General features: G+C 37.4%; 1 protein-coding gene across 1 annotated transcript in view; it reads left to right on the forward strand.

Annotated features, from left to right (window-relative positions):
- Nucleotides 1-12,149, forward strand: part of PIEZO2 (piezo type mechanosensitive ion channel component 2) — a 350,494-nt gene that overhangs the window by 134,148 nt on the left and 204,197 nt on the right. Inside the window, 1 exon segment of the mRNA XM_068395843.1 lies at nucleotides 1,107-1,232. Within this exon segment, the coding sequence (XP_068251944.1) occupies nucleotides 1,107-1,232 (126 nt within the window).

A 12,149-nucleotide genomic window follows, 5' to 3' on the forward strand; every position in this document is an offset into this window, starting at 1 on the left:
GCTAGATAGAGAATATGAACCGTCGTCTTCTTTTTAGTAGTTGCTCGTAACAGACACATGCAGAATAAGTACGAATGAAACAGGCTGCATGTAGAGTGAACCTTTCCCAGGTATACTCTGCTAGTTCTGCCCTCCCTAGCCTTGGCTTTGTTTGTAACCTTGAGTAAGAATTCCAGCAGTGCTGGTTTTTAATCTGTAAATAAAAAAATGACCCTCAAATGCATGAAGTGGGTGGTGTAAAATCTGGGTGTAAAATACTTTGGAAATAGGACTTTTACTGCAGATAGGTCAGGTAAGGTGATATTTAATGTTGTCTTTTATCAGCAATACAACTTAGTCTTAAAGATGCATATTTTCTGAAATACTAATGGTTTACTTTATTTATTCATACCTTGCAGGTTTGGCTGCCTTTGATTAAGCTGAGTGTTTCCTGGAGGATTTATAAGGCATTTTCTAAGTCTTCGTCAAACATTTTCTATTGGCTTTTGGCTATAGATATCCAATAAATCATAGAGGAACTATGACCAAGTGTATCTATCTGGCACAGGATTCTTCTGTGTACTGAAAATTATTTTTAAAGACTTATAAAGGAAGAGAAAGAGGGCAGTCTGCACAAAGCAAAGTATTCATTTGAAAGTATGTCTGTACTCCTGAGCCAAACTGAGGTTTTTGTGTTGCTATCCCCCCTCCCATGTAATTTGTTTTGGAAGGAGTAATTAGATTAACAGGTTTTTATTTTCTCAAGATTGGAATTATCATACATAGTTGGTCTTTTTACCAGATAACACGGTGATAAGCATCGTGATGTTATTATTGATGTAAAATTGCTATCTGGAGACTTGAGAAACTTTTTTTTTAATCCAAAAAGTAAAAGGAAATATCAGTAATAGCAATCATTGGGGTTTGTGATTATCGAGTATTCAAAGACACTATAATTAAGTATGTTTTTTGCTATGATGTTGACCCTTAAGGGGCAACCATAAGTAGTGTGGAACTGACTTGTAGAAATATCCTTGGTCATTATATTTTTACTGACTTTATACTGAAAACCTTTAAACATTGTTTAGAAATTCACCAACTATATGTATGTATATTTTGTCTTTTAGGGCATACAGGACGATTATTAAAATCTCTGTGTTTCACCAGTCTATCATTTCTGCTGCTGCACATCATCTTTCAGATTATAATAAACAGTCTTGAAGCTGGAAAAACTATTGAACCTGGTTTTAACTGTGAGTAAAAGCTTTTAGTTTTTATTAGCATTTTAAGTATCCAAACGCTTCAGTGGTTTGAAAGGTGAAGGGTTGATGAGAAGGCACTTAGCATTGTGCTCCTGTGGGTTTGCAGCTTGCTTCTGTTTCCCAGCTGGTTGCTTTAAGGATTACTGTTAGTAGGGCAAGAAGACTAGATGGGTTTAAGAAATGAGAGGAGTGTATTAACAATTTTGTTCCCACCAGAGATGCATTCTCTTTAGGTTTAGCACTGACTATTGTATGTCTTCATCCTTTAGGCTTTCTCAAAGTTCCCTCAGAACCTGAGGTGGCTACACATTTGTGTTATTAGGTCAAAATTCAATGTATTAAGAATAAAATGAGATATAGTAATGAAAACCCCTCTACCCATGTATTATGCCTCTGTCTGATGGAACTGTTTTAAGTTGTTCGTTTAATTTAACTTTAAATCTTGACCCCAAGATTTATGTTTCTAAACAGTATTTGTCTCCTTCTTGCCTATGTTGTATGAGAAGAAGGATTTTCAATTTTTATTTATATGTAAACACTACTTAAAATATATTGCATGACATTTTGTATCTTCCTCTCTCAGGAAATGTTCTTCAATAATTCAGAAGCAAATGTTCTTTATTGTGCAGAAGTTAATTAAAATATCTATCCAGTGATTTAGATATGTAACCTCCAGGTAGAAACTATTTGTACTTGTCTTACAATGCTTACATTTAACATTTAAACCTGTCAACTTACCTTTGATAAATGTCCATTTAATTTATCTCAGAGTACGCTGCTGCCACTTGAGTAAACAGTTGTACTACAATTCAACACAAGAAACCTTATGTGAAGTAAAGCATTTGACTTAAAGTAACAAAATCCTAAGGAAACTTGGAGCGAGCATTACCATTTCACCTTTACATTTCTTAAAGTAAAAGGCATAATTGTGTTTATGAAATACCAGTTTTAACTGGAGTGTCTTGGGCTTTGTCAGTTCAAATCAAACCTTCAGAGTCTAAAAATATATTTTCTTTTTTTCAAAAATGTGTATTATTGATTGAGTGAACTGTATTAGTTGCTTTCCTATATCTGTTTATCGTTCTTATGACTAAAAATACATGATTTTTATTTAGATTAGGGTAATTGTAGCAGCTAGACACTGTTTGTATGATTAGAGAGTTCCTAACTGTCCAAGACAGAGATGCAACCACTTTTTCTTTTTCCTGTAGTGGGAACTGGGGTCAACAGTGGGAAATGATTAAAAGAATTACTTTGTCCTGAAGGGTCAACTCCTGAAGAAACAGAGAGAACGTACCATTTCTGTCTGTTTATTAATAGCTGCTAAGTGCTACAGCTTCTACTCTAGTTGCCATTAGTAATGATTTCCTTACTTGGAGCCTCACAGGACAATGGGTATGGCTGTAGTAGTACATTAAACGTGCCTCAGATTGCTCTCGGACACCGAGGCCAGTTGACATGAGATGACCCACATCCTCACCATTAAGCTATCTTTGCCTCCTGGAGACAGAGAGTGGGTTGAAGTTGCCTGTTGGGAACGGTATTTGTCCCACAGGAGCTCCCAAACTGTGCCTGAGTTGTTTGGGAGAGAAGAAGTTGGCCGACCAAAGTTGTTCCAAGATTGTTTTAACTGTTTACCAATACGAAAAATTCAGCTGTTGAATTTCAGTGAATATGTTTGCAGAGTAAAGTGGCACCGTTTAGTTTACTGGCATGGCTATAGTTGGTGAGCTTCAGCTGAAGCTAATGAAGAGGGGAATGTGATACTGGCATTATGGATGCTGGATCCTGAGGGTGCTGAAGGAGAAGTTAAAGAAGGTATAAAGACTGTTGTGACTGAAGGGGACAGAAAGGGCCAAGGCCTTTGCTAGACCAGGCAATAAGATCAATTATTGTCATTGAGTGGCACCAGAGCATACATGGTACTGTGTAGGTGAGAAGACAGAATTCCTGCTCCAGAAGGTATTTTGGTAGTGCTTGTAATTATTTGGTGACACAGCCCTACTGTATTTCCTGTTCCCCAGCTATATGAATAATGCTTTGCAAAATTGACTACAGCAGTGTGTTAAGCCATAGCTGGAGAAATGACAGCACTGTGCCCAAAGCGTCTGCACAGTGTTGTGATCTCTGCATTTTAGAGTTAGCTGTTAGTGTCTATTCAACTCTTTTCATGCAGTAAGAAGTACAGAAGTGTATACTGGAAGACTGGAGTTTTCTGTTTCCCTATCCAGATCTGAATCAGCTATTAATAAAACATTTTTTTTTACAGCTGTTTGTCTTTCTCAAGCATTATGTGCCCCACTGGAAGTATTCTAGTGTCTCTTCTAATGCTTATCTTTAGGAAGTTTTTCTTCCATTAGTCAAAATATCTTGTCTTCCTTCAGCCAGATGTGGAAATGGAGAAAAACTTTCTGTTAGTCTTATAGTTGCCTGTTATGTATTTGAAGGCTGCAGTCATGTCTGTCATATGTACTCTTTTCTCTCATTCTCTTCTCTTTATACTACTTCAGTCCCTCCAAACTTACTCTATGGGTCATGTTTCCCAGGAAGGAGACTAGTCTTATACTTGTTGAGGATAAGACCTTGTTGGTCTATTTCTGTTTTCTCCAAGTGGTCCAAGTATTTATTGAAGTTCAGTGCCTAAAGCTAGGCAGTATTTCAGCTGACAATTTACTAGGACATACTGAAGTATAACAATTACCCAAGTATCTGCAAGTGACACTCCCTGTTTGTATATTACTATATGGTGCTTTTTGCAAGGGTAGCATTGTCTTACACTTTGTTTGTGATTCACTGTAACCCACAAATCCTTTTCTGCACAACAGACTATTTTTTCTAATCCCGTATTTATGTATAATGGAAATTTAAATTTCCCCATATTTTTCCAAAATGGTTTCATTTATCATCAAGACTGTCTGAATTCTATCTCCCAGTTTGCTTGTGGCCCCTCATATAGGGGCCATCTGCAAATACCGCCTTTAAGAGTTTTTGGATATACAAAAATGTTTGATTTTTCCTTTCAATTTAATCTTTGTTTTGATTTTGCTGGAATTGTAGCATCTTCCCAAGCTTAAATAATTTAAACCATGTATTGCCCTCATGTAAATGAGGTGAGAGTAAGTAGTGTAAATGTGTGCTTTTGGTGCACTACTTTCTAGGCTGGGTAAAAAGACAATACAAGGAGGAAAGGAAAAAAGTGTAATAGCAGACAGGAGGAAAAGCCTTGCAATTATTTAAGTTTATGTTTAATTGCTTTTTTTTGCTATGATGAAGTATGTGAAATTTTCATGTGGTTCTAGAGTGATTGTTCCCTCTGTTGCTTTCATCCTGCAGGGAAATTAAAGCTAATTCTATGACTCCATAATTTTGAGCTCAAAAATGAATAAATGTTTCAACTTAATTCTGTAGTTTTTTTTTAATTTGTTGCCTTTGTGTAGTTAATAATCTAACTCCTGAGAGTGTCAGAAATGGGTGAGAGGGGGGTATACCTTTGTCTTCAAATTCTGTAGGTTAGTTTGTCTCAGTATGTTCAATTGCCAACTTCTGAATCAAAAGATTATTTTCTGGTTATAGTTTTTCTTTTCACACTGCTGTATTAAAGCCTCTGAAAATATTTTCATTTTGGTAATAGAAACACTTGAAAAATGTTTAAATTAGAGGTGTGATACAGACTATCACCTCTTAAACTTTATACAGTTATAGTTTCATTTTGGAAATTAAGAACAACCATCCCTTTATCTTTTACATATAGAAGCAGTTTAATTTGGGCCATCTGCAAGAGCAAAGCAGACATACTAGAATTTCAGGCTCATTTTAAAATATTCTGCTCTTATCCTGGACTTACGTTATTCAAAAGCAGCTGATAGGGTTTAGGAGAAGTAAGTCCTGTCATGTTTAGCTTCTTCAGTTTGTTATTTTTTTCATCCTCTTCCTCTTTTAGAGCTCATATACCTTCTCTTTCAGGATGGCTACAAAACATTACAGCATTCTCTAAGTTTTATAGAAGACATACGTTGGTGGGTTGATTGTCACGGTTTAAAGCTGGGCTGGCTATTAAACCTGCGGCAGATGCCCTCTGTTATCCCCCCCCTCTCCCCCCAGAGGGAAAGGGAAAGGGAAAAGGGAGAGAGACTTCTGGGTTGGAAAATTAAAACAGTTTTAATAAACTATAATAATAAAAAAAAAGTATAATAATAATAATAGAAATAATCAAATATATACAAATATATATACAAAACCAAGATTGAGCTCCCCTGAAGTCAGCCACGTCACCACCGGCACTGCAGGGCAGGCTCCGGGAAGGCCCAGCCTGGGCCTAGCGATGGTCGAGAGCTGGATTCAGGAACGCACGGATCGGGATCGGGGGCAGCAGGAAAACAGACGGAGTCCTCCCTGGACACCGGCCATAGCAGAAAGAGAGCGAGACCCTCGTGATCCCCCCGCTTTATACTGAGAATGACGTGTATGGGATGGAATACCCTCGTTGGTCAATTTTGGGTCACCTGCCCTGTCCGCTCCCCCCCTGCAGCTGCGACCCCCCTTCGGCTCTTCACTCGTAAGCAGTGAGGAATTCAGCAGTGACCTTGGTTTCTCTCAAGAACAGGTACAGCAAGAGCCTTACTGCACAACATCCCTACCGGTGCCTCAGTGATAACTACAAACTTCGAGCGTTATCAGTCCTGGAAGCAGACACTGTCTGCAAAAACATGCAGTTAGTTTCAGAAAGTGCAGTTACTTAGAGGAGACTTAGCTGAAAGTAAAAATCACTGAAAGGAAAATCGGCCTGGTTTAGGCCAAACCAGGACAGTTGATAGAGGTGTTTAAAAATGTTTAGCCAACAAAGAGTTCTTGTTTCTTCAGAGCCTTGTGAGTATTGCTAATAAAATTTTGTTGTTAGAACTCCTTATTTAGCTTAATGAAAGATTTCTGGTTAGCCACAGCTTCATTGTATGGAACTAACATTGAATACCTCCCAGACAGTTTATTTTTAAAATCGGAGTTCGTATGGGAAAGGAAAAGAATAAATACAGAAAGGTTGAGCTGGGCTAATCTTCTTAAGCCATCAAGAGCTAGGTAATCTGTCTTGTTACACTGATGATATCTCCATGTGACACAGAACCTGATTTTGAAAAGTAGTAGTATTCATGCAGTAATACAATTTCATTATTAAATTTGTACTTCTGATGAAATAAAATTCTGATTATTAGATTAGGTAATGTCTTGAGTATAGAATCTGTGAGACAGGCAATTGAAAATTAGATCACAAGGTAATATAGAGTCTCATTCTTCAGTATGCACGCTATAGTTCTTTCCTAGGCCTAATTTTAAACATCTTGGCATTTCCACCAGCAGGAATGTTTTCCACAATGTTAATTTTAAACTTTATTTCTAATAAATTGGTGCAATTATTCCTCATCATACTACTCCCCTGTAAGTGTATCCTCTTCTTGTGTTTCGTCAGTCTGTAAAAATACTCCAATTTCTTATTCTCTTGGTTGTAGTCGTGTACATCTATTTTTTTATTTTGTGCCGATTCTACCATCTCTTGGTCTTGAATTCTGCAAATGGATCTACTGAAACACTTATTCTTTCAGAACAGTATTTTAGTCCATGAGAAATGCAACTAAGAATAGTTCAACTATTCACTAATTAAGTTTGTATTCAATGTTTGTTAGAATACCAAAAGGGGCATTTAAGGTATTTCTGGATATTTTTCTTATACATCAAATAATAGAACTGTTGGAGCTGAAACAGATACCCTGAAATCCTTCTAAAGACTTTCTATGAATCTCTGCATTTGTTTACTGTGTATAGTTTGGGTGCTTTATGTACAAAATGGTTATGTGAAGAAGAAGGGAGAATAGGCTTAAAGCACCAAGTTGCCTTGATAACTTCTCTGTTAGATCATGGGAACTAAATTCAGATACTTCTCTGTCCTCAGTATGCCATGGTGAATGTCAAACAAATGCATGCCACCATTGTGGAATCATAATAACTTTCTGCTTTAGACAAATTTTGAAATGATTTATTGACTAAAAGACCATCCTATGTTTGCATTACTACCAGCGTGCCCCTGAGGTTTTGGGTTATATTAGGAAGCAGCAATACTCAGTACAAATAAATTAGCTTTCACCATTTATTGAAAGCTCAGACTCAGGACTGCAGCTGAACTTTCATAGGAATGAATAATTCCTTTTTTGCTGTATACCTGGTAAGATTTCATGTCTTTTATACCCTCCTGAGTATGCTTTTCAGGTTGTGCTGGTTGTGAAAAGTACTGCATCTTTGTAAAGGCTATTGTATTTCTAGTTGGATTTATTAACCCATTGGAAATAAAGATGCTGTTTTTACTTATAAAAGGGCAAAAGATTAAGAGATTTCATACAGAGTTTCATATTTGTATTTCAAAAGTGGGTGGCAGATGCATGCAGGTCTTTCAAATACCATGACTTACTGGCCCAGCTCCTGCCTGGAGTCCGAGAATATCTCATGGGCTCTTGTCAGCTGTTTGGACACATCATTTCATGAGAGGCTGCCTTGAAAACAAATATTTTGAAAATATTGAAAATTTGAAATACTGTTTCATGAAATAAATGTTCAGATAATTTCCCAACCATGAATTGTCTTGATAATTTTGACAATTTTAATTTAAAAATTGTTACTTCATATGAAATTAAATTAATCCAAATGGCACTAAGAAAACTAGTAAGTTTATATAAGAAGCTTCTGCTTCTGAGCAGAAGTCATAGCAAAGTGAACATTTCATTTTAATACTGAAAAAGTCACTATGTCCCCTGGAAAGGTTTTGCTTACCAAAATCGAAGGTAACAGTAATCCACATTAAACAATGCTCAAGCACTTGCATCCCAGGCAAAGCAGCTCATTCTTTCCTAGCAAATGCATCCATTTCTCACTGACTAGGCAGACGCTCAGGGCGCCTTCCAAACAACTGGTTTATCTGCCAAGTTGTGAGTTCTTCAGTCATCTCCATCGTATGTGTAACATACTCTTCCTTTTTTGTTTAATGAAATCTTCGTTTCAACATTCAAGGGTCTACCTCAAACCTGAGCCCTTCTTTTGACCTCATACCTGCATTTTCTCTCATTTCTTTATTCTGAGATCTGTAGAGACTGAAGTGTTTAGTCTCTTCAGCAATTGCCTTGGGCTGTTGTAGTTGAAACTAAAATGGATGTTATCTGTAAGCTTATCACAGTTTGAAAATGTATGTTTAGAAGCAAACCTTTATTCCATTAAGAGTGGGCATTATCATGAAGAACATCTGCATTTTAATCATATTTTTGTGTGTCATCTCAAAGATTATAATCTTGGCCAAAGTCTGAGTAAAAAAAAAATGCCTTTAAATGTTACAGAAACAGTTCTTTCTGTTATCACAGAAGTTATCAGATTGTGTTTGTGTGGTGTCTGTATGAGTGGCAAGAGAAGGTTCGGAAATGAATTCACATTTCAAGAACGGTGGAATATCCAGTATAGCAAAGTTTTTGTAGAGTGAAACAACCAGCTGTAGTACTGCAGAAGAGTCAGAATAACCTTTCATTGAGGGGATATATGTGTTGAACTCTACGTTGTCAAAGCCTTTAATGTCTATGACAGCAAATACAGTACAAATTTACAGTGTTAGACATTTAACTAGACCAGTTGCAGAGTGGTGAATCGTGATTCAGTGGGGAAAAAAAATTATACACCAATATTTTAATAGAAGAGATTGTACAGATTCTGCATGCTCTCCGGCACCCATGTAAGACTGACAATACTAAATCCCATAATATAAAAGTCTATTTTTAATGGAATTCAAATACCTACATATTTTTGAAGTTCTGAGCTACAGTCTTTATTGATTGTTAAATCAGTACAGACAGCTAGTTACCTGGAAAGACTTTTTGTTCAGTTTTTGTGAGAGATCAGTTACTTCATGTGTTTTGGATTTCTGGTATGTCCTCACCAAGCTATCAGAAGCTTTGTTGCTTCTATTATTAGCAAGATGCTAAACACTGAGCATATGAGAAACTGAAAATGTTTTCAGAATGCAGGTTAATATAACTTTATAAAAATGAAAGGGAACTGTGAAAACTACTGTTCTTTATTCAAAGGCAATATATGAATTTTGTCCTTCTTATCCCAAGCAGTGACACTGTCTCTTCATGGTACTTCCATCTGTCCAGTGCCATGTGGATTGAAAAAAAACCCCTGCCTTGACTTGGCTTGTAAACTTGTCTGCAGAGTTAGACCTTCACACTGACACCAGCCCTAATGTTACAGTGGTTATCTTGGCTCACTGGCAGTGTTTTGCTCTAACAGTATGGGATGTGTAAGGACCAACACCACAGTGCTTTAGTAACCAGCGTCTCTGGGCTGATATTGAGCACCATGTTGAAATGTTCCCTTGTTGATCATTCAAATCACTGTAACATAAATATTTTACTGGGGAGTCTTACTGTAGAATTGCTGTTCAGGAATAGGAAACTATATATTTCTGTGTTGGACACTGTTTAGACAAATGCTTTCCACTGAGAATAAATATTTCACTGCATTTCTGAGGATTTGTCTCTTCTGTTTGGCTGTTTACATCTTCATGTATGGCTCTTCATCATGTAATCATTTTGAGTATTTCTAGAAAACCTGATTCGTTAGTGTGATACTGTGAGTCTTTGCATGTGCCTGTGCCCACATTATAAGTTTGAGAGGATTTTGGTCTGAGCCGTTGGACTTGAGCCTTCTGCGCCTCTTGATGCTTTATGTTGGCTGCGCGATATGGGTCTCAGCTGGGAAGCAAACAGCAAATTTAAGTTGGGATGATGACAGCTGCTCACTACAGCCACTCTGCCATGGCTAGGCCACTAGTTGGGCATCTCAGCTGCAAGCACAGGCGAGGTGGTGTGCCTGGTGGTGGCAGCTACGAGGGATGGTTCCTGGAGGTGCAGCACCCTCGGCGGGTGGCTCCCCTGGGCAGCTTGGACTGCAGGCTGCTCAGGACAAAAGCCAGGTCTTGACTCAAGGTTAATCTCGAGTTAAAAGGACTGGGTTTACTGAGCTGTTCCGTGGAGTCTGTGATGTAAAAGAAATCACCCTGTGAAACAAAGCAAAAGGCATTGCTTGCACAAATATGGCCTGGAAAAAATGTTTTCTTCATGGGCTTGGACCTGAAACGCTTTCATGGGCTCTTCTGCGTCGGTGTGTTAGAACATGGTCCTAAACCTGGGTCAAATACAATGTGAACTCTTACGCTTCGAGTTTACTTCCAAATGGAAAATCTGTTTTAAAATTTCCTTCAATTTCTGCCAGATATACGAGTCTGAATCAATAACCACACAGGATGCCTTACACCTTTTGCATAAACAATGTGCAGCACATCTGTCATGCTTATGTTTAACACAGAGCAAAAGAAATAAGAAAAATTCCTTAACATTCACAAAAGGAGAAGAAATACCCTTCCCACCTTTGGAAGGAAGAGAACTCATTAAATGAGTTTAGAAGGGTAGACTTGATTTCCAAAGTCTTAAACATCCCTCTTTTGTTTCATTACAACTCCATCATTTTCCCGATATCTAGATCTGGAGCATTGCACCATTTCCATCCATATATGCTGTGTTTACTGCTAAATTTTATCATACCACATTCCTTTAGTTATTTGTTTAAAGGAATCAATAATCTGAACTTCAGAAATGTTATAGTCATCATCTAGACCAAAACCAGAAAGATTTTCAACACCATCAGTGAAAGTTGTAGTAAACAAAAAATACTTCATGAAAAAACTGTGATCCTATTTTTATGTGTCTAGAAATAAGGAGAGTAGAATATACTATCTTTCAAAGTCCAGTGACCAGAGAACTTGATTTCCAGCTATCATCAGTGATCCCAAATGCCTATTTTAAAACTGAAAACAATTTTAACACTATTTTCACACTGAAATAGTGTGAAACACTGAAAAGCATTTATGATGCACTCCAGCCAGTGGCTGATGAGACCTTTCTCAAACTTATGCTCAATTTATTACCATCCTCTGTAGAAGAGAGAAAGGTCATTCTTAATAAAAACAGCACTTCAGTCCTTTCCTGAGGGGAACTGGGAGTAATATAATTCAGAGTACATTACTTAATAAAAGCTCTTATGAATATTTTTCTGTGATGTATACAGTCATACATTTCAAAAGAAGACAGGTGGCCCCCATTCCAAAGGACACAGTGATAAGAACTGATAACATCCTGTGCATTTTTGGTTCATGCGTCACCTTATTTACAAATTAATTATGGCCAAGAAATGTCATATAGCAAATTCTTTTTCAGGGGGCTTTTTGGCACACAGTTTAGAACATTAAAATGCAAAAGGATGATTTTTAACTCATCATTTAGAGCCAGCAGAGTTTGATCTGGTCATGGATTGTGTCCCTGCAGTTTGTTGGTGATGCCACAGATGGCTACATGGCAGGTTCCAGGAAATTCCTGATTTTTCTAGACCCCACAGGCTTGTCCGTGAACAATGTAATGTTTCATGAGAGAACTCATGTTCTTATGTCCACCGTACGAATGTCAAAGGACTCAAATTACACCCAGAACAGGCTCCATTGTAGAGTCTAGCAACTTACCATCATTCTTAGAAATACAGTCCTTAGTTTAGGTGCCGAGCTGGATTTTAATGGTCCTAAAAATCTTATATCCACCTGCAGGGTGTGGTGGTCTAGTGCTAATTAAACACAGCTGCAGTATAAAATTGCGGAATTACAAGACATACTGGTGAAAGTCTTATTTATAAGACTGGACTTTTTTTCTTTCCCCTCCGTTTTAATAGAAAGGAGATAAAAAATGGTTTTTTGTGACTACCTTTTTCTGTATACATGCAGATGTGAGGTAGGGACTCCTAAACTGCAACTGATATCCTAGACAAACATTGCAA

This window comes from Nyctibius grandis, chromosome 3 (assembly GCF_013368605.1).
Source record: "Nyctibius grandis isolate bNycGra1 chromosome 3, bNycGra1.pri, whole genome shotgun sequence".
Taxonomy (NCBI): domain Eukaryota; kingdom Metazoa; phylum Chordata; class Aves; order Nyctibiiformes; family Nyctibiidae; genus Nyctibius; species Nyctibius grandis.